At 38.7% G+C, this 27,332-nt stretch overlaps 1 protein-coding gene and 1 pseudogene across 1 annotated transcript in view; both read right to left on the bottom strand.

Annotated features, from left to right (window-relative positions):
* Positions 1-7,489: 7,489 nt before the first annotated feature.
* On the bottom strand, positions 7,490-8,443 carry LOC134603692 (hyaluronidase-5-like; annotated as a pseudogene).
* A 17,563-nt stretch (positions 8,444-26,006) lies between these two features.
* Positions 26,007-27,332, bottom strand: part of LRRK2 (leucine rich repeat kinase 2) — a 245,907-nt gene continuing 244,581 nt past the window's right edge. The window contains exon 51 of the mRNA XM_063448081.1: positions 26,007-26,252. Coding sequence (XP_063304151.1) covers positions 26,131-26,252 — 122 coding nt within the window. The 3' untranslated portion in view covers positions 26,007-26,130. The remainder of the gene's footprint in view (positions 26,253-27,332) is intronic.

Raw genomic sequence — 27,332 nt, 5'->3', positions numbered from 1 at the left:
TTCTTACTAATATTTTTCCCCTGATCTCTTAATATCCTCCAAGATTTTATAATCTATGGTGAGTTTATGTAAGCGTTCTTGTTTTGCCAGATCAATATAAAGCTCGTTGAGCTCTTTTCCTTTCTTTTTTTTTATAATAGCGCCCATTTTTATGAGGCATCCTCTCGTATATGATTTAAAAGTACACCATAGCATGGCATTGGAGACATCCCCTGTATCGTTAATTTCAAAAAAATTAGTCTGAGTGCGCAGTACTTCTACATTAGTTTCTGATTTTAGTAAATTTTCATTTAGTCTCCATTTATCTCTACATTTATATTCAGGATTATTTTTTATGACTAAACTTACAGGTGCATGGTCGGACCATGTTATAGGTCCAATTGTCACCTTCTTAACTCGCTCCAAAATTTCCGATTTTACCAAAAAGTAGTCAATTCTAGTATATGTCTGATGAACATTTGAAAAAAACGTATAATCTCTCGCTTCTGGATTGGACGTTCTCCAGGCATCGTATAAACAGTTTTTTGCCAATATAGTCTGCATCATTGATAGACCTGTTCTTTGCTTGCCGTCTGTGTGAACAGACTTGGTTCTATTCCTATCTATTTTATCATCTATGATGCAGTTAAAATCCCCACCGATGATTAGGCTGCCAGACGATACGCGGTCAATCTTTTGCATCAAATTTCCCAAAAATCTGTATGGGGATTGGTTTGGAGCATAAACATTTACTAAAGTGTACAAAATATCATTAATTCGAACTATCACTATAAGAAACCTACCACCAGGGTCAACCACCAAGTTTTAGACTTTAGAAAAACAGACTTTTCTAAAATTAGAATATGTGTAAAGGAGTCATTATCAGACTGGAGCAACTTAAATGGAGTCCAAAAGAAATGGGATTATTTAAAAGCTGCACTACTGAAGGCAACAGAAAATTGCATTAGGCTTGTCAGTAAAAGCAAAAAATTCAAGAAACCACTGTGGTACTCCGCAGATGTGGCCAAAATAGTAAAAAACTAAAAGTTAGCATTTAGTAATTATAAAAAACCCAGAGTGAGGAAGACAGAATGACCTATAAGATTAGGCAGAAAGAGGCTAAGCAAGTTATAAGAGCTTCCAAATCACACACAGAAGAGAAAATAGCACAGTCAGTAAAAAAAGGGGGACAAAACTTTTTTTTAGATACATAAATGAGAAAAGAAAAGTAAAACAAGGATTAGTTAGATTAAAAACAAAAGAAGGAAGGTATGTAGATGAGGATAAAGGTCTAGCTGACTGCCTCAATGAATATTTTTGTTCGGTATGTACAGCTGAAAATGAAGGAAAGGGACCTGTTAAAAAAAAAAAGGATAAATGAGTCATTTATTACACGTGAGTTTACAGAGGAAGAGGTTCTATTTCAACTGTCAAAAGTAAAGACAAATAAGTCAATGGGACCTGATGGAATACACCCAAAGCTATTAAAAGAGCTTAGTGGTGTACTAGCAAAACCATTAACAGATTTATTTAACCAATCATTGTTAACAGGAGTAGTCCCAGAAGATTGGAAGTTAGCGAATGTTGTGCCCATTCTCAAGAAAGGTAATAGGGAGGAGTCGGGCAACTATAGGCCAGTAAGCCTTACTTCAGTAGTGGGGAAAGTGATGGAAACCATGTTAAAGGATAGGATTGTTGAACATCTAAAAACACATGGATTTCAAGATCAGAGACAACGTGGGTTTACTTCAGGGAGATCATGCCAAACTAATCTTATTGATTTTTTTGATTGGGTAACTAAAATTATAGATCAGGGTGGTGCAGTAGACATTGCTTACCTAGATTTCAGTAAGGCTTTTGACACTGTTGCACATAGAAGGCTTATCAATAAACTGCAATCTTTGAGTTTGGATTCCAATATTGTTGAATGGGTAAGGCAGTGGCTGAGTGACAGGCAACAGAGGGTTGTAGTCAATGGAGTATATTCGAAGCTTGGGCTTGTCACCAGTGGGGTACTTCAGGGATCTGTACTTGGACCCATTCTCTTTAATATTTTTATTAGTGATATTGCAGAAGGTCTTGATGGTAAGGTGTGTCTTTTTGCGGATAATACTAAGATATGTAACAGGGTTGATGTTCCAGGAGGGATAAGCCAAATGGCAAATGATTTAGGTAAACTAGAAAATGGTCAGAGTTGTGGCAACTGACATTTAATGTGGATAAGTGCAAGATAATGCATCTTGGACGTAAAAACCCAAGGGCAGAGTACAGAATATTTGATAGAGTCCTAACCTCAACATCTGAGGAAAGGGATTTAGGGGTGATTATTTCTGAGGACTTAAAGGTAGGCAGACAATGTAATAGAGCAGCAGGAAATGCTAGCAGAATGCTTGGTTGTATAGGGAGAGGTATTAGCAGTAGAAAGAGGGAAGTGCTCATGCCATTGTACAGAACACTGGTGAGACCTCACTTGGAGTATTGTACGCAGTACTGGAGACCATATCTTCAGAAGGATATTGATACCTTAGAGAGAGTTCAAAGAAGGGCTACTAAACTGGTTCATGGATTGCAGGATAAAACTTACCAGGAAAGGTTAAAGGATCTTAACATGTATAGCTTGGTGGAAAGACGAGACAGGGGGGATATGATAGAAACATTTAAATACATAAAGGGAATCCACACAGTAAAGGAGGAGACTATATTTAAAAGAAGAAAAACTACCACAACAAGAGGACATAGTCTAAAATTAGAGGGACAAAGGTTTAAAAATAATATCAGGAAGTATTACTTTACTGAGAGGGTAGTTGATGCATGGAATAGCCTTGCAGCTGAAGTGGTAGAGGTTAACACAGTAAAGGAGTTTAAGCATGCGTGGGATAGGCATAAGGCTATCCTAACTATAAGATAATGCCAGGGACTAATGAAAGTATTTAGAAAACTGGGAAGACTAGATGGGCCGAATGGGTCTTATCTGCCGTCACATTCTATGTTTCTATGTTTCTATGTCCGCCCATTTGCAATCTGAGATAATGACACAATCACATCACTGGCCCGCCCCCTTTATATTCCTCCCACAGACATCCTGATTCTCAGGACCCCGGAGTTGGGAGGTAAGCAATAAAAATAGGCACCATATTTCTCAGAATGACATTGCTATCTAGGTTGGTATCTTGAATGAGGTGATTAGAAGATCATAACATGTAGTATAGAAAAAATTAAAAAAGGATAGTTTTTTTTTTAAAATATGCACATATTTCGAGGAATCTCCTTTCATACATTTTAAATTGTAAGTATTATATAAACTTGAAATATGAACAGTTTTTTTAAACAGGTTGTATCTATGTGAATATGAAGTTTTTTTTATTTTTTCAGAAATACAGGAAATACAGGAAATATACAACTAGGATATCTTAAAGAAAAGTAACAATGTATTATTATTATCATTAATATGAATAAAGCACCAACAAATTCCATAGCGCTGTACAAATGTAAAGGAACACATCAAGTGCCAATAGTGCCCCGGTGCCACCCTATTGTAAGTAGTCAATACATACTTCCCCATATAAAAATCACTGGATCAATGTTTTCCTATGGGGGCTTCTGCATCAAATGACAGAGTTTTACTCGGCCTGTGAAGTGGAAGCACATCTAATGGCTGTCAGTGTAACAGCCAGTGGGGTTGTGTTAAACATTGCCATTTAAGCAAAACGGCAATGTTTACATGGTTACATTAACAAGACCTGGGTGAATTTAGCGGTCTTTTACATTTGAAATTCACTTTGAATTCCCAACAATTCTTAGTTTAGTAAATATCCACAATTGTGTAGTCCAAAACATATATATTTTTGTTTGTATATTTTGGCATTTTTCTTATACTTATCAAACATTTTGGAGGGAAAATAATTGTTATATTTCACCAAAAGCAATTTCCGTTTCCTCAGTAGAGTTGGAGAGATTTATATATGGTGAATCCTTAAGGAATATGGTCTTACAGGTAGATAAAAAAGAGAAAAACTAACACTTGTGCAATATTGTCTGTATACTAGAGTAAATGGGTATATGCAAATGCACTCACAAGTAAAGAGCCAGTAAATCCCTGACTCAAGATATCAGCTTGGTGGGATTTTTGTTTGTCCCACTACCTTTTCTGTATGGTTAGCTTGCTGGGATTTTTGGGGCCCCACTCCCTTTTCTGTGTGATCAGCTTGGTGGGATTTTTGGGGTTGATCAGCTGGGATTTTTGGGGTCTCTCTTTTTTGTTTATCTACCATTTTCCTTAAGGATTCACAATATATAATGCTCTCCAACCCTATGTAAGATACTCACCCATGTGTATATTTGTGTTTTGTATTTGTTGGTGTGGTTTAAGGGGACCCCACATAGGTGTTAGAGTATTAAACATTGTTTGCAAACTCACTGGGATTTTGCACCTACATTGTCTTGTAACTTCCATTTCCTCACTGAAATCTGCATTGTATATATATATAATGTGATGTATATATAATTATACATTACATGACATTTCTAAACCGGTTTCATAAATTAGTATATTGGTTATTAAATACCAGTTACTTTAATCTAATTTGCAACATATTCAAATAAATGTATTAAAAGACAATATGTTATATCCACATTATAGGTATACATGGAAATAACTGGATACTTACATTCTAGCAGTGTCATGCAGTAGAGAGATGTTATGTGAATGGCTCTTGGAGGCTTTTAATTAATACTATAGTCTGTCACATGTTCTTATTTGTATATAGCCCCATTCTAGCAGAGTAGAGAAACACCAAACTGAAATTTGCATTGTTTAAAAATCTATTAGATTAGACCAAACTGTGTGTGATTCCCAGATATAGGAACAAAATAAAGTCTCCAATGTCATTGTTACTGTTGCATCACAAACAGTAGGAGACCTGATAATATAAAGTTAATGAGTCAGCGGATTGCAAAACTCTGGAAGAAAAGTTCTATAAAAGTTCTATAATAACTAGCACCCACTGATAATTATGTATTTATTATTTGTTTTATTTTTCAATGGTATTTGATTAATTGTTAATGGGTTTTATAAAACACTGTTTTTAGGTTAGAATAACTCTGGCTGTGCTGGTCTACGTTGTCCCCCTCAACCTCAATTATAAAAACAAAAAACGTAAGCAAAAACTTACTTGCCAAGGCCAAGTTCTCTCTGTAGCTGGATCCTCTTACACTGATGTTAACTCTGTTTGGCAGGGAACAGATATCGGGTAGGATCAGCTAAGGGAAGATGTGGTTGCATGTGGGGACGTCTTTTGTCCAATATGCACATATTTAACATTAGGCACCTGGAACTCTTGTTCTGGGTTGGATAATGAAACCCAAATGACACTGTTGGAGGGGACTTAAACCTCTGGCAGCATAGATGTTAAACTCTGTGTGTGCTGCTTTTTATAGTGAAATGCTGCACATACAGGCTTTAGGCACCATGACCACTTCAAATCAATGAAGTTCTCAGACTGCTTGGAGTAACTCTTTAATGAAAAACTTTAATGAAAACTTTAATGAAAAACTATAATTTGTATAATGTACACAATGTAGTAATTATGGTGCCAATGTGCACATTATAGGGGTTATGGTGCCAAATGTGTCCTGGTGCTCCACCACTGTCAGTAGTCAAACTATTTAAGAATGCTACCAGGTGATCCTCTCTGCCTGCATTACTACTACCAGAGATCTGGAAGCTCTCTGCCTGAATTAACCACATCAGTGCAGGGGTTAGCTCATTGGCTGAGCGAAATCTGCTCTGAGATGCCCAGTATCTTCCATTTTTTTTGGTGGAAGTAGTGTAGGTGGGGAGAAGACTACTAACATTCTTTACTACTTACAAGGGGTAGGTCACCAGGGCACTTCTGCTCTATAGCTACTACAGCACAATGTAGTGTTCATTGTCAGTGGTATATTTTGGTTTTGTGCTCCCTAGGCATGACTAAACTCAGACACCCCCTAAATCTAAATTTGTCCCACCTCTTCCTCTCAAGAATGCACTTCATCATGTTTAGGACCAACACACACTTTAACTGACAGACACACACCCTCACTGACATACACTCACTGACAGACACATAGTTGTTGGCACACACACTGTTTAATCAATACATAATTTCTCTGACAGACACACACTGACACATCTACTCACTGACAGACATAACTGACACACATACCCCCACTGATTTGAAACATTCTCAGTCACACACACTCTCACTGATTTGAGACACACTGAAAGACCCTCTCTATTTTGAACTGTACAGTCGCAGTGAGTGAACAGAGTCACCCACCGAGAATGTGATGGTTGAAGGGTATTAGGGCATAACCCATCAAATTAACAAATAAAGAAGAGACGGGAATGGGTTAACTTAACCAGTGCTCCCAAATCACGTCTCTATACCCAAGACGTAAAATGCTCCACCACCAGTGTACAACAAAACGTTGCTAGTTATAGAGCATGATGGAACTACCAAAATAATAAATCTTTATTAGTCCCTCATAAGGGTTAAATGACTAATCGAAAAAGGGGGAGTGTATATACAATGTAAGTGAAAACTACAGGAAAATAGTTAAAAAAAAGATAAAGACCTCTGGCTATTATGCTATCTCTATAAATTACACATCATCTTGGCTAAATACTGAAACAGTAGCAGTATACTGGTGAACTGTTGCTAATTTTTAGCAACAGTGTGTCAATGTATCAGTAGCCAGTGAGGTGTAAAGTTAGAAATTAGAGGAAAACCTACTGCAATAAATGATTTCAAAGAATGTATTGGTAACCCACATATGATTGCAACAAGTGTATTTTCAGTAGTAGTGGCTGTAGGAGGGAATAGGGGCTGTAGGGGGATAAGAAGGTGCAGGGGCTAGTAGGGTCTGTAGTGGATGCAGGGGGCATAGGAGCTGTAATGGGTGGAGGGGAGCATAATGGCAGTAGTTGGTGCAGTGGGGGAATAGGTGCATTAATAAAAAATAATTATAAATAATATATTTTGCCTTTTCACTTATTTTGCCATTGTATGCTACACTATATTCTGCTGTATCTTTCTGTCTCCACATATCATACTACCTCTGAAAATGCAAGGCGCACTTCATAGTCTGTGGAGGGGGAATACTTGTCCCTGGTTCTCCAGTGGTCCAGTGGCAAGTGCAAACCATGATTTCTGCTTCCTCCAGCCATCCCCACGTAAAGTTTTAGTGTTACCATGACAATGTTCTGATATGCTGGTGGAAGACCTGGGTTGACCAATGATGGAGTGTCACAGTTCTCTCTTTGGGCCACCAGGGGAGATGCTTTGATCCCCTGTTGGGCTAGGCCTGTGACCCAGTGGTGGGCTATTTGTTGGACATGCCAAGTACTCCAAAATAGTTCTGTAAGGAGGCATAATACATCAAAGATCATCTAGATATTTATCAGCTATTACAATTTAAATTCTTCTAAACCGTTCCAAATGTTGACATGTATTATAGTTATTTTACAGGATTATTTACCAACCTCAGATAGATACTCCTGTGTGTTATCTGTAAATACAGGACGGCTGTACATATATACTGGCAGAGTAGATGAAGAGTTTGATAATCTAGAAACTCGTTTTGCTTCTTTGATTCGATTGCGAACAAAAAGTGCTGCTTTTCTTGATGACTTTAAAGCGGATTCCAGGTACATATTTGGAAAAAGTGCTGTACTTTCTTTCCATAGCCAGTAGAGTCCATCATTTCTCATTTTCTCAATCTCTGGGCAATGACCAGAATAACTGTCTGTTCGCTTTGTAGTCATAGTTTTGGCAGTTAGGAAATAAGTAGAATCCCCACAAATATTGCGGTCTAAGAGACTTCCCAAGTTGTAAAGTGCTTAGCATTAAGTTCATTGCTGCCTGTTCAATTATCTTTTAGCAACTGATTTCAAATTTCTTTCAGGGAGCTCTAAATCTTGTTGCAAAGCAACTTCTATGGAATGTCGCCTATATATATCTTTAAAGGCCCAGTTTCTGATCCATGTAGGCCTCCAATCCTCCCAATCTATCACCGCCAAGCCAGACTGTGTAACGGATGGTATATAACTTGTAATATCCTCCTGGGCCTTCTTTAAATGTTGATGCATATTTGTCATTTGTGGAATACCTCCATTATAAACATTTCCTGTTTCAGGATTTATTGATGGATAATAACCCAGTCTGTCACTGTAGAATATAGTGATGTTCTGATCTTTCGCAGACCGTAGTATACTTCCTATAATCTAAAACAAACTGAAATCAACATTGATATTAAATTTTTTTGCACAGAGTTCTGTTGGAGCATTCCATACGGATACAAAAGAGAACTGATCTTGAAGTGGTGATAGTGCTTGAATAGGCTGCTGCACTGAAGTTAATAGAAACAGCTTGACCAATGCCATAATAACATTGTTTGCGTGTATGATATTCTTTAGTTCCTCCATTCTTTGTTCTTTAAAGTCAAGATAAGTAAACATGTTATAAAAAAGTATGTGTGTGTACATGTCTAATTATGTATAGGGGACCCTGTACATAATTAGAAGTATACAATATACTAACACATTTTTATATGTTGCATACTTTTGATGCACATTAAAGTCACTAGCACTTACCTACAGCTTTGTGAACTACTAGTAGAATTGCCAAACAATGATAGTAAATATGTTCACATATATATTATATATAAATATAGATTTTAATGTAGTATCATCTGCAGATTTAAATAAATACATATATAAATACATACATACATGCATATATATATAAATAAATGATAAACGTTCCCAGTCTTTGTATTAATTATACTTATATATTCTAAACAGCTCCTAAGTACGCATAATGCTATCTTTGAAACAATAATTCAGGGGCATCTAGGTTAATTGATGCAAACATTTGGGGTTAGTTTTAACCCATAATAAGTTGTTTTGGTTTTTTTTAGCCCAATTCTAGCAGAGTAGAGAAACACCAAACTGAAATTTGCATTGTTTAAAAATCCATTAGATTAGACCAAACTGTGTGTGATTCCCAGATATAGGAACAAAATAGAGTCTCCAATGTCATTGTTACTGTTGCATCACAAACAGTAGGAGACCTGATAATATAAAGTTAATGAGTCAGTGGATTGCAAAACTCTGGAAGAAAAGTTCTATAATAACTAGCACCCACTGATAATTATGTATTTATTATTTGTTTTATTTTTCAATGGTATTTGATTAATTGTTAATGGGTTTTATAAAACACTGTTTTATAAAAAAAACACTGTAAAACACTTCTGCCAGTGCACATTGCCACTCATATCTGGTGTCACAATAGCGTGCATTTAAAACCAAAAAACTTTTTTCACTGTTATAGATTGAATAGCAGTTAGTTGTCTTCAAGCGGGTGTGTCAGGCCTACAGCGTGTACTCTGCCAACCTCTGCCAGTGCACATTGCCACTCATATCTGGTGTCACAATAGCGTGCATTTTAAACCAAAACACTTTTTTCACTGTTATAGATTGAATAGCAGTTAGTTGTCTTCAAGCGGGGTCAGGCCTACAGCGTGTACTCTGCCAACATCTGCCAGTGCACATTGCCACTCATATCTGGTGTCACAATAGCGTGCATTTAAAACCAAAAAACTTTTTTCACTGTTATAGAATGAATAGCAGTTAGTTGTCTTCAAGCGGGTGTGTCAGGCCTACAGCGTGTACTCTGCAACCTCTGGCTGTGCACAGTGCCACTCATTTCTGGTCTGGTTTCACAATAGCGTGCATTTAGAAACCCCAAACCTTTTTTCACTGTTATAGATTGAATAGCAGTTAGTTGTCTTCAAGCGGGTGTCAGGCCTACATCATGTACTCTGCAAACCTCTGCCAGTGCACATTGCCACTCATATCTGGTGTTACAATAGCGTGCATTTAAAAACAATTTTTTTTTTTCACTGTAATAGATTGAATAGCAGTTAGTTGTCTGCAAGCGTCTGTGTGTCAGGCCAAGAGCGTGTACTCTGCCAACCTCTGCCAGTGCACAGTGCCACTCATATCTGGTGTCACAATAGCCAAGCGGGTGTCAGGCCTACAGCGTGTACTCTGCCAACCTCTGCCAGTGCACAGAGTGGTATAACACACCGCAATGCCAACCCACATTACCACGTCATAGGTGGCCGGAGAAAACCGAACACATACAGGATCGAGTATAAGGGTATACTCGATCCTGTATGTGTTCGGTTTTCTCCGGCCACCTATGACGTGGTAATGTGGGTTGGCATTGCGGTGTGTTATACCACTCTGTGCACTGGCAGAGGTTGGCAGAGGTTATACTCGATCCTGTATGTGTTCGGTTTTCTCCGGCCCCCTATGACGTGGTAATGTGGGTTGGCATTGCGGTGTGTTATACCACGCCCCCACAGCCCCATTCGCGGGATGACGGGGATCGTCTGAGCACACGGATTGGCAGGCACACAGGTGATTGAAATAAGCTTTGAATAAGCTCTGGATATAAATTTACCGCCGGGACAGCTTCTCCTCCTTGTTGATACCCCTGAGGATGGCGTGTGGTCACGCCGAAACGCACGTCTGGTTTAGCCTTGTTTTGAAGCACTTTTGCTTTGAGCACTTCTGCACCTATGTTTTCTTAGCGTTTTTTTGTATCTGGGGCTTCAGATGTTTAGACAGTCTTTAGATTAGAACACCCACGAAGGTGTTACATAAGAGATAGTGGGTTAGCATAGTGAGTAAGGTATCTGTTGGGAGTATGTTTCTCTCCTTTTCCTTTATTTCTCCTACTGCCTTTGTACCCTGAGCTATGTATGGTGGTACATACTGTCTCCCCCCTCTCTTTTTCTTGTGAGGGCCTTTTTTTGTCATTTTCTCTACCATACATGTTCCTCCTTATGTGATTCTGTCTATCACTGTTTTTTCCCAGTATTTTTAAATAGATTTCAATAAAGTTATGTTATTTTGGCTACTATATTTCTGCTGAGATTGGACTGGGTTTTCACCCTTTTGGCTGTGTCAGGATCGGGACAGGGATCCAACACGCAGAGTACAAACAGTAGCCAGATACGTATACCGGACCTTAGAATGGCCGGACTAATGTAAGTAGTACAGTATAGAATGGTCAAAGACAAGCCGAGGTCGAGGGTAACAGAAGACAGGTAAGCGAGAGACAAGCCGAATCAAGGGTAACAGAGATAAGCAGAGTAAGGTAAACAAGCCGGGTCAAAACCAAAAGGGAATAATAGAATACACAAGCACTGAGTGACTAGAACAAGCTAGAACCACGACAGGGCAATGAGCTAATGAAAGAAGCTCTGTTAAATACCCTGTTCAGAGCAGTAACCACGCCTCCAAGGCGTCCTGATTGGTCCTGCAGCCATTGACTGACAGGTTGTTCCGGGGGAGTGTCCTGATGACTACTTCCTGCCTAGATGCTGTAAAAGGCAGTCACTCCCTCGCGGCTGGCCTAGCATGACCGGATAGACCGCGGGGAAGGGAGCCATCAGACCGTCTGGATGGAGGAACAGCTAAGTCTCTACCTCTTTCGGAGGTAGAGACCACAGGTACCCTGACAGGCTGTCTTCGTGTAAGATATCCTTTTTGAGTTGAAGATGTGTGTTAAGGAAGGCACAAGACAAGGAGAAAGATCTGATAAGGTGAGCTGGGACAGGATCAAGCGGGCAAGTGGTGGGGTGAGAGGAAAGGAGAACTGCAGCCACCTCTTGTTTAGTAGCAGGGGAGAAAGTCTGAAGGGTAAGAAAAGGCAGGGTGGGGAGAATTCTTTCCTTACCTGTTCAATCATGTCGGCAAAGTAGCATGGAAAGCTGTCAGCTGTAAGGTTAGTTTGAGGGGTGGCCAAAGCAGGGCAAGAAGAGAGTTAAAGTTCTCAAAGAGACACCTGGGATTGCGGGAGTATGAACTAATGAGAGGAAAAGTATGACTATTTGGCGAGGGCAAGGGCTGCGCTGACTGGGTGCGAGACTTCCTCCAGGAGTGTTCAGCACAACAGGAGCATCTTTGCAGGTAGCGTGTTGATTTAGTATGCCATGGCTGGGGAAGTGTCCTCCTTGAGGTGCATGATTGGAGCGAGGCTGCAGCGTTCAAGGTAGAGATGAGGGTAGTGTTATATGTGGAGATAGCCAATGCGTAACAGGAGAGGGAAGGGATGGATAGGAGTTGTGAATCAATATCAGCTGACAGGTGCTGGAGGGCAATAGTATTAAGAATCCTCCTGAGTTGAGGGGGGTTAGGCTTAGGTTGTTGGGTGAGGGGGTACTCTAGATCAAATGATAAGAGGTGGTGGTCAGAGAGGAAATGGACTGTTGGATATATTAGACACTGTACATGCATAAGAGGGTATTGTCAGCTACATGGGTGGGAGAATTAGCCTACTGCGATAGCCCAAGGAAGGGAGGAAGTAATTGAAAGTAGTTTAGAGGCTGTTGAGGTCAGGGGTGGGTTAATAGGAATATTGAAGTCCCCGAGAATTAGGGATGGTATATTAGAGGAGAAGAAGTAGGGTAGTCGGGCAGCAAAATGGTCAAGGAAGAAGAGAGGGGAACCACGGGGTGAGAAATAACATCAATGTTAGCAGAGAAGGGTTTGAATAAGCAAATCGAGTGAATTTTGAGGGGGGGGGGAGAGGGGGAAGTAGAGTTTTGAAGGAGCAGTGGGGTGAAAGGAGAAACCCTACACCGCCACCTTTACTGTCAGACTGTCTTGGGTTGTGCGTAAACTGTAGACCACCATAGGATAATTAGGCAGGGATAGCAGTGTTAGAATGAGAGAGCCAAGTTTCAGTTAAAGCAAGTAAATTACGGGAGCGTGAGAGGAATAAGTCATGGAGGGAAGAAGATTTAGTTATGTTGCACACAGAGGACATTTCAAAGGGCAGAATGGAAGGAGGGCTTAAAGGGAGAGTTACATGGGATTGATATAAGATTGGAGAGGTTTCTTGGGTGGACACAAGGTGGGTGGAGGCAGGGCCAGGGTTTGGAAAGACATCGCCAGCTGCCAGGAGTAGAAGCATAGAAAGTAAGATTTAAATGTTTTGGTTGAATGTTTTTATTTTGAAGATTTACAAGGAGTTGGAGGGGAAAGATGGATAGGTACGATAGGGTATAGTGCATAGGAGGAACAAAGAGAGGAGGGTAGTAAAGCAGCAGCAATGAAGATGGTGTCAGTAGGAACAGGTAAGCAGAAAGATAGAGATTTTAGTAATGAGAGAAGCGAGGTTGAGCTTAAAACAGAAAAATAGTAGAGCGAACATTAAGTAGTGTTTTGTTGTAGATGAGGAAATTATAAAGGCAGCAAGAACCATAGGAGAATGTGGAGGGGTTAAGGGTTAACTGGTCTGTGTTGTTGGAATGGAGGTATTATAGCTGAGGAGAAGATAGCCATGATTGTTGTATTTGGAAAACCAAGGTATTTAAACGTTCTATAAATGTAGAGTGCCATGGGGAGAGTGGGAAATATTTTCAAGAAATGCTACCTCAGCATAAGGCTTTTGTGCTGCAATTATGGGTGGAGAGACACATGCAGGTATTGAAGTGAAAGAGGGCAATTAAGGGAAGAAAGCAGAGGAGAAGACATTTGAGATTTAAAGATAGGAGGGCATGGTAGAGTTCAAATATGTGAAAGTAACAAATGTTGGACATAAATTAACAGGACAGCAAGTTCAATAACCAAACACTAACAAAAAAATAAAATAAAGTTATCAGTTAAGCAGATAGACTATAGGGGAGGGAGGCAAATAGCAAAGCAAAAGTAAGTTAAACAGGACTAAAAGTGCAGATATTCTTGTGAAGATTTTACAGAAATGCTACCTCAGCATAAAGCATTTGTGCTGCAAGTCCTGCTGGCTGTGAGTCCTGGGAAAACTTTAATGTGTCTGTTGGGGCTCTGACATACATATATATATCTCAAAATACAGTTAGAATAAAAACCATACACTGTCTGACGTTATATATCAGGTATGTATATACATATTATACATAGATATAATATATGTATATATCTAATATTTACACACATTATATATATATATATATATATATATATATATATATATATATATATATATATATATAAATAAAATACCTTGTAGGAGAGCACTCACAGGACTCAATTTGATTCAAAGAAATAGTGCTATTTATTGCTGCAACAGATTATCACAGTAGCAGTGCCAACGTTTCAGTCCCACTGGACTTTTATCAAGACAATTCAACAGTGATTACAAAACCATTTAAATATGCAATGATCTAGTGTTCATTGGAGGGTGAGGTAATTGAAAATGAGGTTAAGTGATGTCATAATGACGTGTCTCGTTGTCAGAATAATTAATGTGATACTCCACAGGAGTTGATGATTAGGTAGATACAAAAAGTGCACAACTATCATAAACATATATACATCTATTTACACATTAAAGAGATTGTTGTTAGGATATTGTTACGGTACTTACAAGACACATGTATGTCTATAAACATTTTTTTTAGAAGGGATAATATTTCAAAGGAATTATTTATATCTCAACATATCTCAACCGTGTAACAAAAATATCCTAAACAACATGGGAATACAACTCCCATCACCAAGGACTTCCTCGCCATCTGATAGTGCTTATTTACATGGATAGGGAGTATCAGTTAAACACAATAATATATGTATGTTACTTTTTGTGGCAATATTAATTGTATCAATACTCTTAAGTATGTAAATCCTGTTAAGATTACATCTCAATAGTGTTAGTCCTACTAAGTACCGATAATTCAAATGCTCTATTTGCCAATCATTTAATCAAATTATTTGGATTAATCAATTCATAGATAAATAATACAGATTTGCACACATCATTTACATGAATTCTTGTTACTAATCATTACACTTATCACAGTATATTCTAACATAATTATCTTTTTGATAAATAACAGTACAGTGGATTTTTTTCATTAAGTCCATGTGGGACAATGTATCCAGAGTATGGATCCAATAAGCCTCTCTCTGTAATAATCGTGTGTCCCTGTCACCCACTCTGGTTGGTATGGGCACATTATCTATGCCCATACATTTAAGGGATGGTAATGTGTGTCCAGCTTCCAAAATGGGTTGTGCAACAGGAGTATTAGCAGTGTTGTTCTGGATGGCTAATCGTATGGCAGACCGATGCGAGTGCTCTCCTACAAGGTATTTTATATCAATAGCCAGAGAAAGGCACCTAGGCATTAACGAGATATATATATTTAAAATTTTTGTATTATTGTAAAATTTTATTATTGTTAAAAAAAAATATTTATATTTTATAATATATATATACACACTATATGTATATTTATATATATATAGTTATTATATATACACATGTATGTAATTTTACTCGAAGTGTATTTTTATATTAATATAGATATATATATATATATATATCTATATCGATATATATCTATATCGATAATAAAAAAATACTTAGTATGACATCATATATATATTTTTTTATACATGTGTGTAATTTTACTCTAATGCCTCGTTTCCACTGAGCGGATCGGTTCGGTTCAGTTCGGTACGGTTCGCTATTTTGGGTGTTTCCATTATGAAAGTGGTCCATACAAGCGAACCGTACCAATCCATTCAGGGTCCTGCTTCAGATGTAGGGCCATAGAAAATGGAACGGTTTGGTTAGGGCGGATCTACTATACAATCCATTGATTGGTGGACAGGAAGAGCATTTTTTCTAAAGCCCGCATGGCCCTGAAGGTCTGACTTGCAGTGGAAACACTCACCAGAATGGGCTGGTCCATTCTAAACCTTCCAAACTGTACCAACCCAAACCGATCCGCTCAGTGGAAACGAGGCATTAGTGTATTTTTATATTAATATAGATATATAGGTATCAATATTAATAAAAAAAAACAAAAAACTTAGTATGACGTTATATCATAACTTATTAACATATTTTAAAGATGCTGGGAGACTGCCTGTCAGTTCAGGCAGTCCCCCTGCAGGCAGCAGTATGGACCCCGATTGCGGCCATGTGACCGCTCTTTCAGAGCGATCACATAGACCGAAGGGGCCTAATTTGCCAAGGGGGTGGAGTGTCTGGGCTGTCAGACTGTCCACCCCAGAACAAGAGGAACTCCGATCGCCGGTGGGGGTACGGCGGCAAATTAAGTAATTAGTAATGCCGCTGACGTACTGGGTACATCCAAGGTCCTTAAGGACCGTTTTTGTCAAATATACCTAGTATGTCCCCTGACAGAGGGGACTAGGGACAGACTGGAAAAACTATTTGAACTGGGCATTTAAAGGCAGACCAGCTATGTAGGAGGGAGCAGGGACAGAGAGGGGACTTGTCATGTCATCAGCAGTGGTGTGCATGTCAAAGTGAGTATGTGTGACTTTAACTGTGTGTGTGACTGTAACTGTGTAAATGACTGCCTGTGTGTGTGACTGCAACTGTGTGTCAAGTAAACAGAAAACCCTGCACACAGGTACTGTGTAAATGTTCCGGCTATCCACAGCGGAGGTGCTCCATGTTAGGCGGACATCGCTGAATCCACCGGTAAAGTGTTCCAGTAGAGTAAACGCAGGCAACACTCCAATAGTAAGGATGATGTTTTTTTTATTAACGTGTGAACCACCCCACAGAAGGTGCAATGTTTCAGCTCAGCAGAGCCTTAATCATGCATGTGGAAAACAAACTGCAAACGTGCAAATTTAACCCCACAATTAATTAATCAATGAAAATAAAAACACATGTATCTCAATGACATACATAATAGGAGTAGTAAAATAGGACATGGAGTTTGTCAAAGCATAAAGCAGTAAGACTGAATGTTGGAATACATGACATGGAATTTGACAAGGCATAGGGTAATATGACTTAATGTTAAAGACACAGTGCATCAATATAAAAGTTATATTCCAGTAAACTTAAATCACAACTTATCTGATACATTGTCAACAAGACATTATCTTAGTATTTATACAAAATAAATATATTTATATTTATCATCCCGAAACAAGTCATGTACAGTATATGAATAATATAGGAAAATGGATGCTGTGCTATCTGATGAGTCAAATTCTCCCTATGTGAAGCCGCCATGATCCTGGTGGACACGAAAAGGGGGTAAGACTTCTCAGTCAAACACACTAAAAAGTAGAAAGGAAAAATAATCAGATTCCAGAAGAAATATAAAGGATCACAAAAAAGAGGTGAGAGAAAATTCCCTATTGAGACCCTTGGGCCATAATATAGTGTCTAACGTATGAATCCAAAGGGCTTTTCCTTTTTAAGCAAGCTTTTTAGATACGAAATTTGTTTCAATCTAATCAGTTCATACAAATAAACCAAGTAGGTTTCAGGTGAGGGATTATTTATGGAAGATGTGGGGAACAGAGCTCCCCACCAATTCATTCCCCAATACTGGTTTGTGGGATTGGGGAATGCCATAATTACCCCAACACATGCCCATAATGGGTCTGGGGCATGAGGCAAAGCCTGCACAAGATTCCACTAGTAAATTACACTAAGTGGAGACAGGCAAAATCATGAGTGGAAAAGCACGAGCATGGAAAAGTGACTTTCACTTTAAAATTGATGTTAATTCTGCATTTCTTTCGTGAAGCAAATTCAACCATTCCATACTTAGAATATTTGTGGAGGATACATAAATCAGTAATAATGAGTATGAGAAAACCACCGGTGATGAGTGATCCACCTGCTTTGCAAAAACAATGTAAAAGCTCTATTTAAAGTATTGGGCACAATTCTAGAATAAGAAAACTGGAGAGTCAGTACATTATATTTTTAATCAAGTTGCCTGGACCCTAGCAATTGAGTACTGCATTTAACATCCTGCGGCAAGTCTAACAAACCCCAGGCCTCATCTCACATTCATACTCAGTGGAGCACTGCATTTAACATCCTGCAGCAAATCCAACAACCCTCAGTTACTGACTGAAGCTTGGAAGATACTCCATTTCATTTATTCTTGCATTGCTACAATATTATCATGTGTTACTATAGCCTTATTAACATTTATACCTGTAGTTTGCCACTGTAATTTTCTGTGCATGCAGCTTTTATTATTGTCATTTAATGTTTCTGACCAATATTTCATATAGACAGTTATTAATATTTTGGGTGTTAAACTTTTCAATAGTATAGAACACATGGCTAATCTACCCTGCTCCCTCCCCTTCTCCCATCTGTAAATACCTACCTAAAACTGTTCGATATCTGTCCTTCAGGCCTCATCTTACACTCAGTGGAGCCCTGCATTTAACATCATGCAGCAAATCCAACAACCCTCACCACTTCCCGCCCACCCAGGTTCCCCTTAAACAGAGCTGCCATCAGAAATTTTAGGGCCCCTGACAAAGCTCAAGATCTGGGCCCCAGGGGACAGCCCCGAGTCCGCCCACAAGGATGAAGTGTGTTTGTGTGTATAGTGGATGTAGAATGTGTGTCATGGATGCAGTGTGTATAGTGGATGTAGAATGTGTGTAGTGGATGCAGTATGTGTGTCATGGATGCAGTGTGTATAGTGGATGCAGATTGTACGTTTTTTTAATGTATGTAATATTTGTATGCATGCAGTAGATGCAGAGTGTGTGTGTGTAGTGAATGTAGGTGTGTATAGTGAATGCAGAGTGTGTGTTTTTGTAGTGGATGTAGTGTGTATAGTGAATGTAGTGGGTATAGAGCATGTAGTGAGTGCAAAGTGTGTTTAGTAAATGTTTTGTTTGTAGTGAGTGCAACGTGTGTATAGTGAATGCAGTGTGTGTTTGTGTGTAATGCAAAGTGGGTTTAGTGAATGTAGTGTGTGTGTGTGTAGTGCCGAGCATGTTTAGTAAATGTAGTGTGTAGTGAGTGAAACGTGTGTATAGTGAATGTAGTGTGAGTATGTGTAGTGCAGAGTGTGTTTAGTGAATGTAGTATGCGCGTGTGTGTGTAGTGCAAAATGTGTATAGTGAATGTAGTGTGTGTGTGTGTAGAGCAAAGTGTGTTTAGTGAATGTAGTGTGTGTGTGTGTAGTGCAGAGTGTGTTTAGTAAATGTAGTGTTTGTAGTAAGTGCAGAGTGTGTTTAGTAAATGTAGTGTATATGTAGTGCAGAGTGTGTTTAGTAAATGTAGTGTATATGTAGTGCAGAGTGTGTTTAGTGAATGTAGTGTGTGTGTAGTGCAGAGTGTGCTTGTAAGGATTCAGTGTATGTGTAAAATAGGGGGGAAGGGAGTATTTCTTTTTTTGTGTGTGTGTATATTTCAATTTTATTCCCCCCTCCCTGGTTCTTACCGTGGAGATCACATTCCCTGTTGGTCCAGTGGCAAGGTGGAGGGAGCCAGCCACGGTACATTGAAGAGGGGGCCCAGCAGCACACACTGTCTTCCTTTCCAGCTCCTCTCTGACTAACTCTCGCGAGACAGGCCTGCGTGCTGTGCGAAGCGTTGCCGTAGTAACCCGTGGCAACGCTCTGGCGGCCGCAGGGCGCAGGAAAGTTAGACAGAGAGCAGCTGGTAAGGAGGACAGAGTGTGCTGCTGGGCCCCCCTCTGGAATGTACAGGTAGCAGGGTGTCCTCTGTGCACATATATATAGCGAAAATCGCTATATATATATATATATATATATATATGTGTGCACATAATGAATGTGGGGCTCGGGCCCCCCAGGACCGCCGGGCCCAGGACAACCGTTATGGTTGTCATGCCCTGATCCTGACATGTGGGTAAGCACATGCAGCCCCAGGGAAAGTTAAGTTTAAATGTAGGTTTTTTTCTATGTTGTTATTTGGGTCCCTGGGGTGGAGTATTCAGAAGAGCAGGGTGGGCCGATTCTCCACGCACTGTCAGAGTGGCTGTGCATGAGTCCAGCCCAGGTTTTCTGAGGACTTCTGGCTCACTGCCTAACAAGGTCATTAGCCTCACCTGTAGGCGCTGTGGGCAGCTTTATAACTGCTGTTAAAGCAGGGTGGAGGGTGGGAAGTATTTTGTGGAGAAAGAAGGTTTGTTGCCTTTTGTATCCTGTTACTTCTTCACAACAGAAAATAAACAGGCCAGAGGCCTTTGAAACTGGACTTTGTCTTGACCTGGCTTCATTACCCTAAAGGGCTGTGCAGTTGCCAAAAGATCCTAGACAAACACACACAGGGAAGTAAGTTTGTCACAATGGATACCACTATTATTATGCAGATATCCTGCTAAACTATCTGATTTCCTGTAAGTGCATTATTGTACCAATAAATGTGCCAGATTTATATTATATGTACTATCACTTTTATTATTTTTACCCTTTGAGTGGCTAAGAAGAATCTATTTGAAGACTGCCAGCTTAAACTCCAGATATGACCCTTCCTGAGAGGGAGACAGGCCGGAATTTTCATTCATCTAGTAAGTTTTTTACCACCCCCACCCACCCTTTTTTAAAATTGTATTGCACTATATAATTTCTCTTTTCAGATATTTATTTGTTACTGTGTCTACCTAATACCTAGGTTGTATATTTTTCATACATTCTCACTTTGGTGTAAGATGTATTCAGATGTATTATATTCCCTTTTTGTTTTTTGAGTACTGAGTGTCTTAAGGGAACACTTTTTCAAAAGCGTTCTAATACTTTTTTTTTCTGTAGCATATAGTGTTTTCTTCCTTTTTTGCCATATCTGCTCTTCTTATTGAAGCCTGTCCACAACCCATGGTTATTTCCCAAGCAAACACAAAACTCTGAAAAGAATATCACAATCTCACAGAAGACCCTCTGTTGTTTTTTATATCCTATCTTACTTTAGACTGTTGCCCTACCACTGTAGAGACAGCTTACTTATGTGTTAACCCTTCTGTATACGGTTTTCTGGTGACATAATCAAAATAGCTAAAATCGGCAAGGGGCGAATGTTGTTTTGGCCAATCAGCACCTCCTCATAGAGATGCATTGAATCACTGTGCAGCCCTGAGACAGGAAGCCCTTCCAGTGGCCATCTATGGAGTGGCCGCTTGGAGGTGTCCCTAGGGGCAATGTAAACACTGCCTTTTCCCTGAAAAGGCAGTGTTTACATGAAAATGCCTGAAGGGATCTATTATACTGACCAGAACAACTACATTAGGCTGTAGTTGTTCTAGTGACTATAGTGTCACTATAGTCCTATCTGCAACCCCTATATGTAAACCATTGGCTACCTGTCACTTGTTCATGTTTCTGCTTCTTACATAAAGGGTGGGGATCTCTGTATATTACGGTAATTCTGGTTGTGACACTGGGCGCCTGCATGTTTGTTCAGAGTACATTTTGTCATCTAACCAGCCCTTTTGATTCTGTTTCTCTCTTTGTAGCTTACAGTCCATCTGTGGTGCCATGTTTTACTTTTCTTCTCGGATGGAGGCGTCGTTGCATTCATTATATCCTAGAACTTTGTTTTTCCTCAACATTTTTTCTGCCTTTTGTTCTGTTTTGTCGCAGCTTGAAAGAGGAAGTCATGTGTGAGGTAGGGAGTTTTATTGTACCTACCTTTTTCTGATTGGTTGGTTTTTTTCCTATGTGTTAATGTGCTACTGTGAAGTTCTAGTAAAGAGAAACTTAAGCAAATATTCACCATCTGTCATTAAAAAAATTAGGATTATAGGTACACTAAAGCTAACATAATCTACAATTATTGGTACCCTTTAAATCAATACTTTGTGCTACCCCCCTTTGCCAAGAGAACAGCTCTGAGTCTTTTCCTATAATGCTTGATGAGGTTGGAGAATACATTGCAAGGAATCAGAGACCATTCCTCCATACAGAATCGCTCCAGATCCTTCAAACTCAAGGTTTATGCTAGTGTACTCTACACTCTTCAATTCATCCAACAGGTTTTCTTAGGGGTTCAAATCAGGGGACTGGAATGGCCATGGCAGGGTTTTGATTTTGTGGTGAGTAAAACAATTTTAGTGTTGATTTTAATGTATGTTTTGAATCATTATACTGCTCCAACCACGGTCCATTTTAAGATTTATGGCAGAGGCCGTCAGGTGTTCATTTAGTATCTGTTGATGTTTGATAGAGTCCGGTAGTGTCTGAAGATGCTTGATTTTGTTTGTGGATCCTTCCAAACAACTTGTAGTGATGTTGGTGATGTCAGATTGTAGTTTTGGAGACTTTCTAACTCCACTTCTCTAGCTGTGATCCTTGGAGATTTTTTGGCAACTCAAACTATGTTTTACAGTTCGTTGAAACAATATAGGCACACGTCCTCTTTAAAGTTGGTTCATAACATTTCCAGTTGGAATGTCTTGACTATTGCCCTGGTGGTGGAAAAGGGCATTTTCAATGTTTTTACTATTTTCTTATAGCCACTTCCCATTTTGTGGAGTTGATCAACCTTTTGCTGCAGATCACAGCTATATTTCTTGGTCTTTCCCATTGTTATGAATGGCTTAAGGAATTTGACCTATGTGGTACCTCATATTGATACCCTTGTGAAACAGGAAGCCATGGTTGAACAATTTCCTGTTCCTATTCCCCCAGGTGTACTAAAAATTTTAAATATCAATGGGAATATCCTTCGAAGATATTTTTCCTATATGAATTTATAAGGGTGCTAATGTCTGTGCTTCACATATATTTAAAGGGACACTGTAGGCACCCAGACCACTTCAGCTCATTGAGGTGGACTGGGTGTCAACTCTCATCACCCTTAACCCTGCAAGTGTAATTATTACAGTTTCTATATACTGCAATAATTACCTTGCAGGGTTAAGTACTCATCTAGTGGTTGTCTGCTAGACAGCCCCTAGAGGGACTTCCGACTTCTTAGATGAATTTTGGTATTATGAGGTCGCTATGTATTAGGACCTCCAGTATTGCCTGAATCCCCATAGGAAAGCACTGAATGCTTTCCTATGGGGAGGTCTAGTGTGCGTCCGGCCTTTGCCGCGCATGCGCATTAGGTCTCCCCCTCCGGCGGACATTAGGTGAGCCCCTCCAGGAAATCGGCACTGCATTCAGGTAAGTGTCTGAAGGGGTTTTAACCCCTTCAGCAACGTGGAATGGGTGGTGGGAGGGAGGGGGCAATCCAGGATTCTCTAGTGCCAGGAAAACGGGTTTGTTTTCCTGGCCCCATAAAATCCCCTTAACAAAGATTTATTTTTATACATCAGGGTTGTGTTTGCAATTGTTTGATATCACTGAGAGCAGAGTATTTTGTGTATTTTTTTAACAAAATTAAAATGGTGAAAAAATACCTTTTTTTTTTTCTTTTCATTCTTTATTTTTGTAGCGCATTGGTATACATACAGAGCTTGCATAGACATTTCTGCAGAAGCATGTATTATAGAAACATAGAATGTGATGGCAGATAAGCATTCGGCCCATCTAGTCTGCCCAATTTTTATTATTTTTTTATTAGTAGCGGATATACATTTAGTAGAAATTGCCAAAGAAAACATATTGCGCTTTTTATAATAAACAAGATAAAACATGAGTAGATACAAAGGGCTAACTAATAATTAAGACATGCTGAACTGTCATATTAAACAATGTAGTTGTAGTGCCGCTGGGTACTGGTCGTAATAAAAAAAAGGATAAAGAGGAGAACAGGAGGCCCTGCACTAACAGGTTGGTTTAAGTGAGGGCTCATCAGAGCTAGGATGGGCAAGTTGGAAACTGAAAATTCTATGTAAAATTTGGTGGGAGCACACAGAATAAAATTTCCACAATCAGGTGATTCCCAGGCTAGGAAAGCAGGTAGGATATACATGGACATCACTGAAGGTAAAGGAGCTTTGTAGGCAAGGTAAGTCCCCTTTCCAGCCCCAGGCCTGTGCAGAGGCCAGCATCTCCGAGCTACGTACTTAGTGGCATTCCAAGCTCTTGCCGTAGGGGGGGAGCACCAGAAGGCCTCTGTGTTCTGTCACCGCCAGCGGCTGGTAGTTTTCCAGCCGTGTGGGTGACGTCTTGGAATTGAGCTCCTGGTGGCCTTTGGCCTAGGTTGGCTAACAGTAGGAGAACATGTGTTGAGGCCAAAGCTTTGCCCGAGAGGGGCCCACTCCACCCGCAGTGCCCACCATACTATACAAGCCTCCCCCCCCCCCACACTGTTTTGTTTTATATTATTGTTACAGGGGAAGTAACAGGAACAAACTGCAGAAGCCACACATAGAAATATGGACACAGGTCTTCAGAAAGTAAAAGGCCTTTATTCACATACCGATCAGGTCTCAGATGAACTCCTGTTCCAAAAATATCTGAGAGGCAGAAAGCATTGTGTACAGGACTTTTGTTAACAGCATATCCCCTCCCATACAGTATAACCCCTCCTATATTCCTCAGACCAATCAGCACACAGGATATTCAGGATCTCCTTATATGGCAGACCACATGGCTTGTTGAAGACAAAGGAATTAGCATATGCCATGTGGAGATTTCGGCCTACTAAATTTTGACCATGCTGGATTCCCATCACATTATATTTTATATATATTTATATGGAAAACAATTTTGTTAACTCTATAGCCTACATTTGACTATTCAGTAGTCACTATATGTCAATTTCTTAGCGCCCTCAGTTGGTGTATTTCTTTGAGTTTGTACCAATATTTCACCTCTTTCCTATATATTGTTATTTATAAGCTTATCTGGAGTGTGCCTATCGAGTGATTGCTTCCTATATTGAGATCCTTGCATCTGGATCTACCCTGATTGTATGGTTTTCATATTTTTCATGGATACCAATATAAAAAAAGGGAACTGCATCCCTGCACCTGCCACATACACAATTAGCAGGGGATTGCTGAATAGTAAACCCATTGCTGCACTGTATCTGCAACAACATTAAGCACTTGTTGTCTAGTGTACAGTCATTTAAGTTATGTTGTATGTATCATGACTAAGTTAAAAAAAATAAAGTATGGAGTTGTATGCAAAGAATCCAATATTTAATAGCAAATTTCATTTAAATAAAATAGTCCCACATTTTTGGTGTTATCAAAATGCATTTGCAATTTACATTTATGTAAAACTGTATTAACATCTTTGGTATTTTCCAGCAAATGGAAAATGTAAATGACATATTCAAATATCTGGTTACATATGAACAGATAATATTAACATAAAATATAATACAAATAAAATGTAATTTCTATTTTTGCAATTATACACAAAATTAACTGCATCCACTATACATCATACTTTGAGATTGTGCTACATCAGAATATTTAATTGCATTAATTAATATAAACAAGTTTCTTCAACTTCCTGCAGAAATGCAAGGACTACTAGTATGGTATATTTGTGCTGCTCATAGTTTAAAGACAAATATGTTCTTGTTTCATTTTTTTTTTAAATACATTACCCAATTTTATTTCAGACAAAAATGGCATATTTATTGACAAATGTAGTAGCTTCTGTCAAAAGTAGTTATTACAAATTCTACACTCAGATGACCTTCCATGACAATAGCTGCAGAGAGCATACTTATCCCAAAATGTATGAGGAAAAAATTAGAATGTTTGCACTAGTGTAACATATCACTCCAATATGCATCAACATATGTCACACTAGAATTCATAACAATTGTGATGCTATAACACAAATAAACACATTTGCCAAAGGGCCACAATATATTGTCCATTTACATTATATTTAAATTTCTGTTTCATAATTACAAATGTCAAAGTCCTTAAACATATTAGAAAAAAAGAAATTAAAACGTGTTTACATAATGACCTAAAGGGAATATTTCATTTTGGGTTTATGTGTGAAATAAATCTCCGTCCATGAACAATTCCATTTTTATCTGGTTAAGTTTGCTTGCAAATCCACTGATAGTCTTTAAAAATTCTCTGTTTAGATACTTTTATCAGAATGTGACATTCTGATTTGGGCTTAAAAAAAATTAAAAAAAAATTTCAGTTTTTATAGAACACAAATCACAAAATGCATACATAAGACATTACATTATACCAGATATACAGCACACAAAGGCGGGATAACATTCATTTTTATCAAATAACTATAATTTAAAAAAATAAATACATTTAAATCTCTGCAACTTTAAGCTTAGTCCTTAGAGTATCATATTGTTAAGCACAATTTGCTTTGATAATTTTAGCATACTATAAATCACTTGTTATATACATCCACTGTACAACTTCAAGATAAGAACTTACCCAAGATTTTTATTAATCCAATGACAATCCTTGAAGTCGGTCTGCCTCCTCTTTTCTTAATTCATTGTGTTTTTTAAGATTTTGAACTTCATGTGGAAGATTAGTATCCCACACAGAAAGAAATGACTGTATTTCTATGATAAAACAAAAAAGTACATAAAAGTGAAACTAGAATATTTTGCAGTACCTTTACAGTGTTAAAGTTGCTACATTTTATTATGCTTCTCAATAAATTGCATTTCAGTAAAAATTTCCTGAGCTAAAATGAGAAAATACACGAACATATATATGCCTTATAAATCTCATTTTGCCAACCGAAGCATAGATTGAAACACTGCATTAACTAAATGTGTGCAATTTGTAACCTTCTTTAATATGATTTAACTTTTATCTTCACATGAAAATATTAATCGTGTTATTAAAAGCCATATTCAGATAGCATTTAAATGGTTCCTTTAAGCTACCTTTACCTCTTACTGTACGAATTATGGTTAAAGTAACACTTAACAATTTAGTAGGTATACCGCTAAAGAAACATGCATTTAAGTTTTTCTGCAAGGTTTATGTTGAGGGTATATGAAACAAACAGCTTGGGAAACTGCAGATCTGTCTGCAGCCTTGCCAAGCTCCTCTGACCTTTGTGAATACTCTGATCAGAGGCTTCTTTGAGAGGCTTTTCTGATGGAACCATGAGTGTGCACATAAGGGCGACATTTCCTATGCTTTCCAGTCAGCGGTTAAAAGTACCAACCAGTAAATTCAGCATATTCAAAAGCATGTTTGACTAATGCGTTAAAAGAAGGTCCTAAGTTTTGTACATATGGGCCTAAGTTATAAAAACTGTAGCTACCTGGCAATCCATATTAATAGAGAACTCTAACCAGGTCAACTTGAAAACATAGGATAGTTTAACCTTAGTTATTGCCGGTGTTCTGTGAAAATCCCAGTGAGGGAAATCAGCTGGATCCTGTGCTGCACATGAGTGCTAGCACTCCTGCTGCTCCTCCACAGCAATGTCCTGGAAGGTAAGTAAAGCTAGTTTTACACTTTCATTATAGTTAGTGCATTTAGTAAGCTTAGGAACACGGGAAATTTAGGGTTAAGTGAGGGTTCAAATTAGGGTTAGGCAAGTAATTATAACCTCTGTCACATCTTATTCTAACCCTAACCCTTGGGGTAAGGGTTAAAATAAAGTGTGATAAAGCACAATTTAT

This window comes from Pelobates fuscus, chromosome 3 (assembly GCF_036172605.1).
Source record: "Pelobates fuscus isolate aPelFus1 chromosome 3, aPelFus1.pri, whole genome shotgun sequence".
Lineage (NCBI taxonomy): Eukaryota > Metazoa > Chordata > Amphibia > Anura > Pelobatidae > Pelobates > Pelobates fuscus.
This window is presented reverse-complemented; position numbering and strand designations above follow the sequence as displayed.